This window comes from Zootermopsis nevadensis, unplaced genomic scaffold, assembly GCF_977971745.1.
Source record: "Zootermopsis nevadensis isolate Lab colony 2312 unplaced genomic scaffold, Znev_1.0 Znev_ptg000007l, whole genome shotgun sequence".
In the NCBI taxonomy this organism is placed as follows: Eukaryota; Metazoa; Arthropoda; class Insecta; order Blattodea; family Termopsidae; genus Zootermopsis; species Zootermopsis nevadensis.
Genome location: NW_028259139.1, coordinates 18,675,631 through 18,690,336, shown reverse-complemented (window position 1 = coordinate 18,690,336; position 14,706 = coordinate 18,675,631). Strand labels below are relative to the sequence as shown.

Genomic DNA, 14,706 nt, shown 5'->3' with positions numbered 1-14,706 from the left:
ATATGTCTGATGTTTTAGGTCTTTACGTCGCTGTTCAGAGGTCAACAATTCTGGTTCAGTCAACTTTCTACGTACAGACCCACCCCTGCAAATCTTCGTCTTAAATCGATCATAAAGTCAGTTTTCATAATAGTTTTCGTAATCGTAATATATCGAATGAGTATCAGTTTACCTTATTGGAGTTGTTGGAGTTGGTACTTCAAATACTTGATAACGTCTTCTTTCACTTTCCTGATGTTTTAGGCCAACTGTCAGTCAATATTCAAGAATGCTAAGTGCTCCTTCTGGAGCAGTGATAATGCGACTGGCTTGATATTTTTTGATTTCTTTGTTGTGAAGCGTTATTTGTTTACACGGCATTGTTGTGATCCACAACAATGCCGAGTAAACAAATATCTGTTTGCATTGTTGATGACGTCATTTTTTGATGACAAATGGGTTGAAGACAACGACTAATCAAGTGTGTCAAGTTTATAAAACGCAACCAACCTTGGTTAGTCCCGAAGGGGAGTTAGTTTAGTGTCTCATTCAAGAGTTTTAACCCCTGAGTAAGAAACTAAACTAACCACACCATGGGGGGTTTAAACACTTGACCAACCCCCCGAAGTGGGTTTTTTGCGTTTTAAAACATTGAGTAAGACGCTAAACTAACCCCCGTGTATAAACAAATATAAGGTTATATTGTTGATGACGTCATTTTTTGACAACAACGACTACTAATCCTTTCGAAGCGCTTCCTGTAATCTGATATTTTACTTCTATACGTCGCTGATCAGAGGCCACCAGTTCTTGGTCAGTCAACTATCTACGTCCAACCCCACCCTTGCAAGTCTTCTTTTTTTCTCTTCTGTTTTTTGTTGAATAGTTCTGATGTTTTAGTTCTTTACGTCGCTGTTCAGAGGTCATCTGTTCTTGATCAGTCAATTTTCTACGTCCTGCCTCACCCTTGCAAATCTTCTTTTTCTTCTCTTGTGTTTTCTGTTGAATAGTTTTGATGTTTTAGTTCTTTACGTCGCTGTTCAGAGGCCATCTGTTCTTGATCAGTCAATTTTCTACGTCCAGCAACACCATTGCTAATCTTCGTCTGTTTTTCCTTTTCTCTTCTGTTCTTGTTGTATACGTTTTTCTATATTTATCAATGTAACTCTCCCTTCCTCTTTCTTTATTTGTTAAGTAGGTCTTATGTTTTAGTTCTTTACTTCGCTGTTCAGAGGCCAACAGATCTTGGTTAGTCAACTATCTACGTCCAACCCCAACCTTAACCTTGCAAGTATTTCCCACTTCGCTTTTCTTTATTTGTTAAATAGGTCTGATGTTTTAGTTCTTTACGTCGCTAATCAGAGGACAACTGTTCTTGATCAGTCAACTTTATACGTCCAACCCCACACTTGCAAATCTTCGTTATTTGTTTTTTGCACTTCTGTTCTTGTTGAATAAGTTTTTCTGCGTTTATCAATGTAAGTCTCTCTTCGCTTTTATTTATTTATTAAATAGGTCTGATGTTTTAGTTCTTTACCTCGCTGATAAGAGGCCAACAATTTTTGATCAGTCACCTTTCTGCATATAACCCTACTCTTGCAAATCTTAGTTTGTTTGTTTTTTGCTCTTCTGATTTTGTTGAATAAGTTTTCTACATGTGTTCTTAATATAGTCTCGTTTATCAATGTAAGTCTTCTTTCGCTTTTCTTTATTTCTTAAATAGGTCTGATGTTGTAGTTCTTTACGTCGCTGTTTAGAGGCCAACAGTTCTTGTTCAGTCAACTTTTTACGTCCAGCCCCACCCTAGCAAATCTTCGTCTTAATATCGATCAAAAGTCAGTTTTCATAATACTTTCGTAATCATAAAGTCAGTTTTCATAATACTTTCTTAATCATGATATATCTAATGAGTATCAGTTTACCTTCTTGGAGTTGTTAGAGTTAATACTTCATATAGTTGATAACGTCTTCTTTCACTTTCCTGATGTTTTATGCCAACTGTCAATCAATATTCAAGAATGCGACGTGCTGCTTGTAGAGCTGTGATAATGCGACTGGCTTGGTACTAAGCGTTATTAGTTTTTACGGCATTGTTGTGTTGTACTCGGCATTGTTGTGTTCCACAACAATGCCGAGTTTGTTAATAGTTGACATTGTTGATGACGTAATTTATTGATGACAACGAGGAATCACAAATTTTTATAGTAAATATATAAAAATATATATATAATAAGATAAGAAGACTAGAGCAGGGCGCTCCTTTCGGAGCGCATTCTCTAATATGATATTTTACTTCTTTACTTCGCTGTTCTTAGTCAGTCAAATTTCTACGATCTAGTATTCGATGAAGACGTATTTTTGATGTTAAAATACTATGAGAAATAACGGAAGGGAATTTTTGAAGGCAATATACCAACACAACAAAGAGAGTAAAGAAATGACGTAACATATTTTATTCTATGATTTTTTCGAATAATAAGAGTGTTACACTTTTACATTTATCGATAAATTTTTTAGATTTTGTAATGCGATTATCGTCGAAGATAATCCATTCATCGTTATAACGTCGCCACGCCTTGAAATGTCCGTCGTTTCCAGTACCGTTAATGTCCACAAATTCTACCGCACTTTGCAATTTCCAATGTTTTCCATACATTAATTGGTTGTTTTGTCTCATTCTCATTATTTCAAATGTGCGTAGTCCATTCAGAGTCAATCTATTTATTTCCAAAATCATGTACTTTTGACGGTCACCAACAACAATTTCTGTCGTTCCACGTATGTAGTGTTGTTGACATTCCGTACACGTTCCGTTCACATCTGTTTTGGTTTGATACTCCAATAAGTCTTTGAAGTTTATCACGTTCGTTTGTGGTAAGTTCATGAACAATATTTGGTTTTTATAACGTTCCTCAAGTTGATGACCATTTCTACATGTTTTTGTATTCACCGTCTCATACTCAAACATGTTTTGCATAGCAATTGGTAACTCCTCGAATATGTTGTAAATTGTTTCGGACACACTTTGAAAATCTCTTCTTAAATGTTCTTTAAGGTTTTGTAGTATTGAAATGACATTATGTAAGTTTTGAGGATGACTGTATGCGTTCGCAATCTCGGAGATCAGTTGTGCACCATTGTTGTCGCCCTCGTAGTCATTTAATATCATTTTTTCAGACTTTCAACGAACGCAGTAGCTGAATGCAACATGTTTATTGAGGAAATCAAGAAGCAGTCTGATCCATTGGCATTCAAGAGTTTGAAATGTTCGATAGTTGGTACAATTTCACGTGTAATCGTCGTTTCATTCTGCTTCACTCTCCGTATAGGCTGTTCATCCTCTGTAACACTTATTGTTCTTATATTCCCTTCAACTTTTACACGTTTAACTGCATGTTCAACTGCTTCACTTTTAATTTCGCCAAGATTAATTTCAATTTTTCGCTTTCCTTCTTTTTGTTTAATGTCTTGTGTTCTCCTGCAACTCATACTCTGTTCGTTCAATATTTCTCTGTAGACAACGTTTTTAATGAGATTATTTTTTCGTCCCTTTTTTAGATAGACAAATACACAATTATTGCTTGGTGCACGTGAAAATGCGACGTAGATTTGTCCATGTGCGAAAGCATCCTGTTCCAAATAAATGCCAATTCTTCTGAACGTTTGGCCCTGAGCTTTGTTGATAGTGATTACGAAGGCAGGCGTTACGGGGAATTGGCGTCTCCACATAGTAAATGGGTATTCACTGTCACAATATAGTTTTATACGTGGAATGAAAACAATTTCCCCGCGATGATCTCCCGTTATGACCATACATTGAAGGAGGTTGTTGGTCATCTGCTGTACTAATAAACGTGTTCCGTTAACTAATCCTTCGCAAACGCTTAAGTTACGTACCAACATGACAATAGCGTTCTTACGTAGACGCAAATTATGTGGGGGCAGTGATCGTGGTCGCAAAGTGTTTAAGTATTCGGGTGTCACCATTTCACTGAACTTTTCTTTGTCCGAGTCTTCGACACCATCAATGCTCGAGTAGATTCGCTCAGTCTTTTCGTCGAGTAAGTCAGCAACTCTCTCATTTATTTCGTCGACGTCACAATTTCTTGCAGCAAGGATTGCGGTAGTTTTGAGCATTTCGATGTCATTGTTTCTTATGATATCTCCGCAAATCTTTTCGACTAAATCGTCCGTACAAACCATGTTTTCAGGCACTTCTACCATGTCGTCGTGGTCGTTGAGGCGTCCTTCGCCGAGGTCGAGTATGAATTTAGTCCATTTTATAGCTTGGGGTGTGGCGCGCATGTTTTCAGACAATGACGTGACCTTAAAGTGTTTCCACAAAGTCGAATATTTTATTGTTGAATACAGTGTTGACGTTTTGTTTGAATTGCGTAAGACAGGTAAAATCTGTCTAAAGTCTCCACCGAGCAACATAACTTTACCTCGAAAGGGTAAGTTACAACGTGTGAAGTCTCGCAAAGTTCTATCGAGTACATCCATACAATACCGTGGTGCCATTGGTGCTTCGTCCCAAATAAATACGTCTGTATCTATCAATTCCTTTCCCCTGTTATCCGTTATCGAAATGTTGGTGTTAGAGTCAGGCAAAACAGGAACGGGCAGCCCGGCTACTCTGTGGACAGTGTTTCCTTTAGGCAACAAACTTGCTGCAATACCTGTATAAGCCATCGTAGTGACTTTCTTTTGTCGTCCTACTAACAAATGGTACAATGTTTTATATGTGTAAGTTTTACCGCATCCTCCTGGACCATCAATGTAGAAGTACGGGTTTTTGACAGTTGGTTTTCCGTCTATATGATTAAGTATTATGTCAACGATTTCCTTTTGTTTCTTGTTCAATGATTTGTACATTTCTCCACCAATTCCAATGTGTTCATCAACAGTTAATTCTTTGTTACAAACTGTCTGTAATTTTTTAATTTCCTGAGGCAGTGTTGGAAAGTCCTTCAAACTTTTCCCTTCAATAATTAACAATTCATTAGTATTAGCATAAGCTTTGTCACGTGCGTCAGAGTCAGAAATTTTATCTTGTTTTTTAAAGTCTTGCGCCATTATATCGATGAAATCATTGAAAAGCTCTTCGGGGTGCAATGGGTGACAATGCATTAGAATCTGAACAAACAAAACACGTAGCTGATAAGGCATTTGGTAGATCGCACCTTCTTGCATGCAACGTTTCCATTCAGCGTCATCTTCGATTAGTCCACGTGCTAAACAGGCTTCTGTGAATGTTTGGTAAGTGACATTGTCGTAAGTCTTTAAGTCCTCATAGTTTTTTGCGCCTTTCACATTCATCAAAAGAACACGAAGATGGAATGTTTCTTGGTCTCTAGGGCTTACACTATAAACGCGTCCGATTGTGTGTTTACCATCTCTTCGTGGAAACCATGACTTCTGTTTCTTCAAGTTCGTCTTTTGTTCGTATTCGACAGTGGACGCTCCCTTTTCTTCTTCATCATCGATACCTTTCATTTCTGCTCTCCACGTATAGTGCTTTGGAATTTCGAAATAATAATACTTTCGTGCGTTTTGGTCCTGTTTGTTCAATTCGAAATATTCAAGGAGCATTGTTGAACCGGCAATTGCTTTTCGAATGTCTTCGTATGAAGCTTCTTCTCCAAATTCGACGGTTTGTTCGTTCGGCAAATGCACAGGTAGACGTATGATTGCATGACTGCGCCTGTGCATTTCATTCTCAAGAATGCGATGTGCTGCTTTTGGAACAGTGATCATGCGACTGTCTTGGTAGCTGGTGATCTCGTCGTAGTGAAGCTCATCTCCTTCGATGATTGTATAGTTTGTCAAATCACCACCTTTAAAAACATATTTGAATAGGTACTTTACTGAAGTAATCGATGATACAGACTCAACATTGATGTGACAGTTTAATTCCTGCATCAAATACGGACAGTATGAAACAACGTCTTGATTTGTTGCAACAAATCCATTTTTTGCTGAGTAAGTGCGTCCATTATTTTGTCTTTTGTAGATTGGATAACCGTCTTCGACGATTATTGTGCAAGGAGAATACTGTTTGGGAAAACCTTTAGTACACTCATTTCCCTTCATGCAACGCGGACTACATTGATGAATCATGTTACGCGTAACAATATAGTAAAGATTTGGTTGTGTTTCGGGATCTGGTAGTTCAGCGCAAATGAATTTGTCAACATCTTCATCAGTCTTAATTTTTGATCCTTCTTGGAGATTTAAAAGGATATGTGCATGCGGAAGTCCTCGCTTCTGAAACTCAACTGTGTACACGTAAGCAAGCGACTTTCCCATAACTGAATGTTTGGTCAATAAATCCATCAAGTGTTTGAGTTTCAACTTGAATACTCTGTCAACGAAGTCGGGTCTGTCTGGTGGTGTTTCATGTGGTTCGAGATTTTCGCAAATTTCACTCCAATTAGGATTGGTCGTAATGGTGATGAACAAACACGGCGTGCCAAAAGCAGCGACCATTGCCATTGCGTCTTGGTACAGTTCCAACATGTATCGTGGCGATCCAACGAACGATGAGTTCAAAACTTTAATGCGCCCGAGTTTTTTCTTCTTTTCTTTAGCAAGCGTTTCCAAGTTTGCTTTCAAACTACTGCGCTTATCTACACGTTTACCTTGTTGGAGTTGATACCTCAAGTAGTTGATAACGTCTTTCTCACGTTTAATTTCAGTATCAACCAAGTATTGTTGGAAAAGTTTCCCACTTTTTGTGATTGGATTAAATTCCTTTTCGCGAGTAGCGATTCTATAGCGAGCGAACATTCCTCGTGTTAGACGATCACGAACTTTAGCATCTTTAAGTTTCAGGTCTTTATGCCATTGCATTGTGCCGTAAGGAAACAGAAGGGGATAGACGAAGGGTTCAACGAATGGATTCATTGTCGAAAGACGTCTGAGTCTTTGCTCCTTGGTACTGTAAACAACAACATACGAATCAGGAATGTCACCGTCGTCGGTTTTAGGACACACAACAGCGACGTCATTGCTCCATTTCGGATTGTACCTGTTTTTGTCGTCTCCAGGAAGCATCGACATAACCAAGTTTAGCTCCGGTTCAGACTCGTTGTTACGCTCAGCGTTTTCTTTTTCAAGCTTGTATTGGTAGTTCATCATGCGATAGGATTCTGCGTAGACGTTAATGCGCGAAATTATATTAGTTAATTTCGTGACAATTTCTTCTTTGATGTCATCTTTGGTGTCGCCTTTCGAATTCTGACGTGCATTTTCGATTCTTTGTTTGACGGCTTCTTCTTCGTCGATCATAAACAGTTGACCAAAAGTTGCATTCTCATTATCTTTCGGAAAAGATGCCGCATTCATGTTATAATAAATTTGGCCATGCAATTTAAAACAATATGGCCCTGGTCGATTAATTCCGAAGTCCATGAGATTCGCTTGAAATGATGCGAATGCAAGCATGTTGTTGTAAACACGACATTTGTTGCGAAAATGTCGAAGAGAAAAGAGTTTTCTAAGTTCATCAGGATATTCAGGCAACGAATCAAGCACAACCTTTCCATGTGCACAACAATCATAAAACGATTTACTGGAACGTTGAGTCGATTCATCGAGCCAGTGAAGCGCTTTGCAATGACTACAATCATAGTTAATAGGTCCAAGATAATATTGTTGATATACGTCGTTGTTAAAATTTGCTGCTATTAGCAATCTTCCTCGGTTCTTCATTACTAATTTACTTTGATATCTAATAATTTCATTTTCAGCGTCTTGTTTTATTTTCTCCTCTGTTATTACCGAATAAGTCTTTCTACGTGTGTCGTTAATATGGTCTCGTCTATCAATGTAAGTTTTACTTCGCTCTTCTTTATTTCTTAAATAGGTCTCATGTTTTAGTTCTTTACGTCGCAGTTCAGAGGCCAACTGTTCTTGTTCAGTCAACTTTTTACGTCCAGCCTCACCCTTGCAAATCTTCGTCTCAAAATCGATCATAATCATAATATATCGAATGAGTATCACTTTACCTTGTTGGAGTAGGTACTTCAAATACTTGATAACGTCTTCTTTCACTTTCCTGATGTTTTAGGACAACTGTCAGAAAATTATCAATAATCCGATTCCACGTGCTTCTTCTGGAGCAGTGATAATGCGACTGGCTCGGTAGTGAAGCGTTATTTGTTTACTCGGCATTGTTGTGTTGTACTCGGCATTGTTGTGTTCCACAACAATGCCGAATTTGTTTATAGTTGACATTGTTGATGACGTCATTTATTGATGACAACGAGGAATCACAAATTTTTATAAGGATAAGGAAAAAAAAAAGACAACAAATCCGACGTAAAATATGACGCAAGAATCAGTAAAGGAGTACAATAAGGTTCATTCAGGCTATTATACTGCGTGCATAAGAAATAGAAAATGAACCTTATGGCATGCTCTGTCTAGATTGTTGCACGTGTTCAATCCCTTTTCTTACATTGTTGAACGCGCAGGTGTATTTTTAGATACAGGAATACTAAAAAAATTACTCCAAGTTATAATTTGGTTACATTCCATCATAAATGTAAAAAGTTAATAATTTATATTAAATATTTTCTCTGTAAGAAGGAAATCGATTTAAAACTACTGAAATGAGGCTTGGGGTATATTTTTAAATTTGATTTGCCCTATTTTAAAAACAACGTCGTGTTTTAAAGACGATTTTTAGGGTCCTGGGCGCTGTTGAGCCCATCGCCCCTGGGCGAGAAAAAATGTTTCCTTCCTTCGAATCCCGGCTGAGAAGTTTTCTGTTCTTCGGACAGAGGCGACAGGCGCTAAGACAAATTTTGTTTGTTCCTGGGAAGGGATCTCATTGGCTAAGATCACAAACCCGAAAACTGTCCTCAGATCGAGAAGATGAATTTGTATTTGCCGTTAGTAAATACCGCAGAGTCTGGTGGTCACGTGTAAACTCGAGATTGGGGGTTGACGTGTTCCTTCACTCGTTCGCTTTCGGCCCGTGGAGGAAAAACGTGGCGTGATTGTTCGTTTTGACCAATGAGCGAACACAGGAAGGTCGGAACTCTGGGAAAAGTGTCCTGAGTTCGATTTCCTTCGAGGGCGGTTCCTTTAGCTCCGAAACTAAGCGAGACAGACAACGGAGCCAGGATAAGATTTTGTTATTTGCTTCGAAGTGGAGACTACGGAAACGAAGGCCTCGACACTGAGTTCGACTCCCGACGCGGATGGTTTCTGTTGACGGGAACTCAACCGAGATAGACACGCAGATTTCGAGACGGGCAGGGACACGGTCGGCCACACATCGAGCCCTGCATAGGCCGGTTGTGCAGAAACCGAGGCAGTCTGCAATCGGAAAGGATCGAGGCCGAGTCCGGCAGAGACAGGGTGAGGCATTCGCCGAGGTTGGCATGCATGCCTTGGTGAGAGTTTTGAAAAAAAAATTCAAAATTTTCGAAAAATCAAAAATCGCTGTAAATTATCTGAAAAGCGCACAAATCCAAAAAAATTCGAAATTTTCAAAATTTTCGAAAAATCAAAGAACGCTGGAAAATGTCTGAAAACTCACAAAACCCAAAATTTTTGAAATTTTTGAAAAAATTTTGGAAGTTGAATTTTTCAAAACTTTTTGGTTTTGTGCGCTTTTTGGACAATTTCCAGCGTTTTTTGATTTTTCGAAAATTTTGAAAATTTCGAAATTTTTTGGATTTGTGCGCTTTTCAGATAATTTCCAGCGATTTTTGATTTTTAGAAAAGATTTTAAAATTTCTTTCAAATTTCACCCCACCTGATTTCATGCAGGACAAATCGCCGTCGGACTGTGTCTGATGTACTGTCTCTCTGACGAACGCCGGCTGTGCCTCACACGGTCTTCTATAGGCCGAGGTGCGGGATGCAACACGTAACACAGATACCGAGACGGGCAGGGACACGGTCGGCCCACATGGAGCCATGCGTGCATAAGAAATAGAAAATTAACCTTATGGCATGCTCTGTCTAGATTGTTGCATGCGTTCAATCCCTTTTCTTACATTGTTGAACGCGCAGGTGTTTTTTTAGATACAGGAATTCTAAAAAAATGAGCGAACACAGGAAGGTCGGAACTCTGGGAAAAGTGTCCTGAGTTCGATTTCCTTCGAGGGCGGTTCCTTTAGCTCCGAAACTAAGCGAGACAGAACAACGGAGCCAGGATCAGAGTTTTTTATTCGATTAGAAGTGGAGACTACGGAAACTAAGGCCTCGACACTGAGTTCGACTCCCGACGAGGACGGTTTCTGTTGACGGGAACTCAACCGAGACAGACGAACGACGTCAAAGCAAAATTCTTTCGTTTCGGAGAGGAAATTACGGGGTCTAAGGTCACAGACACGAATACAGTCCTCGGTTCGAGCCTTTCTCTTAAGGCGTTGGTTTCTGAGGTAATTTTTTCGGGCGTATTAAACGATACTCGTTTACTGATTAGGTCTATAAGCTACCAGATGTCTCAAAATTAAGGTGCTGATATTTTGTTGTTATAATAAATCATATTTCTAACATCGCGTCTCACATCTCAGTTGCTGCGATAATCCCCAACGAACTACGTGGTCGCTGCACGCCGATGATCGTTGATATAGAATTTTGCTTCTCAAGAAGTGAAAACGCGAAATATGACAACACATTAATTCTGCTTGTAAATTGAATAATATTAATCGGACAAAATTGCTACTTTAAACCTATCAGAGGAGAAGCAGGGAACGGGAATCGAACTGTGGGACATTCAGCAGAGGACAGGAGCTCGCCACAGAGGTACTATCCGCCTTGAAAATATTAGTTTTAATAATTCGGTGTAGCAGTGTGCATTCTTCTACCTGGTAATCACTTTATTGGCAAATTCTTTCTTTCTGTGTAGTTACAGGATTCCCTCACCAAAATTTCTTCATTCCTTCTGAGGATTCTGACCCGCGAGTGTTGCGTTGTTGTCAGTTGTGGTTTGGCTGTTTATAGTCGTGTAAGGATTCGATCCGTCCCTCGCTGTGAATCGGCTGTTCGTTGAAGTGTTTTGTTTTAATTGTCTTCTTATCAAGAACGAATTAATGATTCTGCTTCTTTCGATCTGGGGTAAGTAATTGTTTGCTTTGAATTGAATTGATAAGAAGATGTTTACAGGGAAGTCAGCTGAGTTTATCCAAACAAAATTCTTCTTAACTTACTGGGAAATACAATTACTAAATCAGCGATCAGAATAAACTTCCAAGTTGACAAGGTGAATAATTCTGTTCACTGGGTGCAGTAATTTATCTGTCGCGAATTTAAATGTAGTGTGAAATATTAACTTCTGGAATGGACGTTGCAGAAATTTATTTTTGTGTCTGTGTTCAGTGTATTAAGTTTTTTAATGAAGACACCTTTAATTATTAATTGTTTATTTATTATAAATTTAGTTGGGATTTTATGAGAATGTACTTGAATCAGATTTGTAATGTTATTGTCAGTTTTATGCGATAAGAAGGTGGAAGGGCACGACTGCACTGACCTAAATTCGACAAACCCAAAAGCTGCCGTTCTTATGGAGACTCCGCTTCAGGTGGTGAAGTTATTTAATTAACAGTACTGCCACTCTAAAGGATACACGTTGCACCAGTGCGTCATGCAGTCAGTTCCCCGTTACCTGAAGACAGTCACTGACGCCAAAGCGTGTTGTAATGACAACAAATAATTATTCTTTAATTGAAGCTTAAATTTTTATAAATCCAATGGGCAACAACAATAACAAAGAGAAATGAGGTCCATGACGAAATTAGGAGTAGAATTCATTCGGAAAACGCTCGATTGTATTCACTACCCAAAATAATGAAGGTCAGGATATATAAAACAGTGATTTTGTATGGTTGTAAAACATGGTCTCTTACCTTGAAGGAAGAACGTAGATTACAAGCGTTTGAAAACTTGCTCCGATGGACTGGTCGTGTAGCGCGCATGGGGGGGTAGGCAAGGTGTGCATGCAGATTTATGGTAAGGAATCCTTATGGAAAAGACCACCGGAGAGACCAAGAAGGAGATGGGAGGGTAACGTCGAGACGGATCTTTGGGAGTTGGGCTGTGACGATGGCTAATGGATGGAGCTGGCTCAGGATCGTGGCCGGTGGCGGTCTTTGGTGTTGTCGGTGTTGGACCTATGGGTTCTGCTACCAGGGATGGAGTTAGTTGGTTAGTTAGCTTTACTTACAAGGTTTTTACGAGGCATGCGGGGAATGTAGTACACAAGGGAAAAATGGAGAAATGAGTATAGAATTTTAGTCGGAAGACCTAAAGTAAAATAACACCAGGGTGGATAATATTAAAAAGCATCTTAAAAGACGTAGAATGCCAGGGTGTGGACTGCATTTATCTGAGTCACGTTGTGTGAGTGGGAGGAGCTGTTATGAACAGGGAAATTAATCTACGTATCCATAAAAGCCGTTTAATTTATTTACCGGATTAATTATTATTAATTGTCAAAAAAGGCTCTTCTTACTTTTTTTTTTTTAAGTGTTCTGTCTGACGACAGGTCCATATGAACAGGATCCTTCGATCCTTTTCTCGGACTGGGACCTGTTCATATACGTTCTTGGCAGATGATCCAGAAGTGGTTTGCCATTGCCTTCTTCTGTGTGTGAATGGAGAAATTGTTGGGATGCCACGGAGGAAAACTCCGTGTTGCCTAGACCACGGCCTTGCCCAACACAAGTTATAAATTCGAACCCGAGACCCCAGGATTACAAGGCCAGCGTTCTAACCGCTGGACCACCTCATCTTATTATTTATTTAGTGTTCTGTCTGACGACAGGTCCATATGAACAGGATCCTTCCATCCTTTCCTCTTCTCGGACTGGGACCTGTTCATATACGTTCTTGGCAGATGATCCAGAAGTGGTTTGCCATTGCCTTCTTCTGTGTGTGAATGGAGTAATTGTTGGGATGCCACGGAGGAAAACTCCGTGTTGCCTAGACCACGGCCTTGCCCAACAAAAGTTAAAAATTCGGGCACCACCGGGAATCGAACCCGAGACCCCAGGCTTACAAGGCCAGCGTTCTAACCGCTAGACCACCGTGGTGTTTCTTAATTAGGTACGTCGGTATTTTGTCATAAACTGAGCTTGTAAGATCGCGATTAATCTTACGTCCGCATTTATCAGTTTTCCGGTTGAGAAAATTAATAAACATGGCTCCGGGGCGTCTGATTCTGAACAGACGTTTGCTGCCATTTTATTTACTTTAATTAATTTAGTTCAGCGTATCTCAACTTCAAATGGTCTTCCACCGTTTGCAAACGCGCAAACTTACGTCACTGCAATCGTGTTTACGAAAATTGCAGTTTGTGAGTGATTTTGGTACACTTAACCTCTTCTTCAGTTCATGTTGAGGTCAACCATTTTTATATTTAAAAGAATGGTAAAGACCTTTCTTTTTCTTATACATTTACTATATTCACAATTTTTTAATATTTTTATTTGCATTTTTCTCGTGCGAGTGTTTTGTAACCACATCAGCATCAATTAAATATTAACCATTTATAGCTTAAAGTCGCCTAAATATTTTTGAACATTCGGTGGTAAATCAAAGAAGACAACTCAGCCATTACAAGGGTTAATGTTTTTGAAGTATTTAATCGCTGTTTACACTGCAGAACTCCGAAATGTTTATTTCTAAAGCAACTAGGTCTGTTCCGTTGCGCTACATGGCGTAATGATACTTCAATTAACAAAGTTGACGTGCTTTGTGTGTTATTTACTCAGCTTCGATGCTGGGAGTGCCGTGGATAAAACGCGTTAAGCGGACGTCTATCTAACGCTGGATGCGTCTTTTAAATGAGGTGACTATTATGCAGAAATTATGCAGTGATGGTGAGTGTTAATTTGATTTTGCGTATTCAAATGACTTGTGTCTTTGACGTCAGCACGGAATAATTAGTCTGTAGTACCATGATGATTCTGTAATTGTAAGTGAAATATTTATTAAAGTTTTGAATTTAGATCTTGGCGTTCGTAGTGGCAAGTCAGATAATCATTATTTTATTACGGTCATTAAATAGGACTAATTGTTTACACGCAAGCCGACTCCAGTGAGAAGTTAGCAGAACACTGAGCTAAGTTTTCATACTTGTATGATAAAATAAAAACTAAAAATTGCTTGCATCATCACAACCTCAAATCCTCCATAGAACGAAATACGACTGGTAATAAGACAAACGCGGAGGGGTGCGTTGTTAAGCTGCGGGCCAGATTAAGCGTGTCGTACATATAATCAAAAAGTGATTACAATTTTGAGACTTTTGGGTAGTTTTGGATCTCCTATTCAGAGGCTGAAGTTTCGGTCAAGTAGCGTAAGTAGCAGCGATCATCTGTTATCTTGAGAATGTTGAAATAAAAAATGATCCCCCACGCCAGAATATTACTGCTAAATGTTTTGCTACACATACTCGTGTATTTGCGATACCCCAAGTTAAAACATTCTCTCTTCCTGGTCTTTTCGAAGTGTGCGTTTACGAGTAGCGAGTGACACGCCCACTGCCTCTGCACAATTTCTAATCAATCCTTATTTGTCCGCAAGAGATAAGGTCAAATCCACGATTATAATCAATATTACAATTTTCATCGATTTGTGATTGCATCACACGTTCAGTGAGTAGGAAAAGAGGTTGAAATCCACACTGAATTAGTCAATAAAAATGTATTATTTTCGATTCAGATTTCAGGATTAAATTTTCAATGGTACAAGGGTTTAAGT

General features: G+C 39.1%; 1 protein-coding gene across 1 annotated transcript; it reads right to left on the bottom strand.

Moving 5' to 3' along the window:
• Positions 1–3,439: 3,439 nt before the first annotated feature.
• On the bottom strand, positions 3,440–6,498 carry LOC147874657 (uncharacterized). The gene is made up of 2 exons (XM_087343832.1): positions 3,747–6,498; positions 3,440–3,471 (listed from the first exon to the last, which is right to left on the bottom strand). The coding sequence occupies exons 1-2, from the start codon at positions 6,496–6,498 to the stop codon at positions 3,440–3,442; spliced, it is 2,784 nt and encodes a 927-aa protein (XP_087199958.1).
• Positions 6,499–14,706: the final 8,208 nt, after the last annotated feature.

Coding starts and splice junctions, on each gene's coding strand:
- LOC147874657 (XM_087343832.1), bottom strand. CDS start 6,498: ATGTTGGAACTGTACCAAGACGCAATGGCAATGGTCGCTGCTTTTGGC. Junction 3,472..3,746: donor GGAAATTGTTTTCATTCCAC/GTATAAAACTAT, acceptor TTGAACGAACAG/AGTATGAGTTGCAGGAGAAC.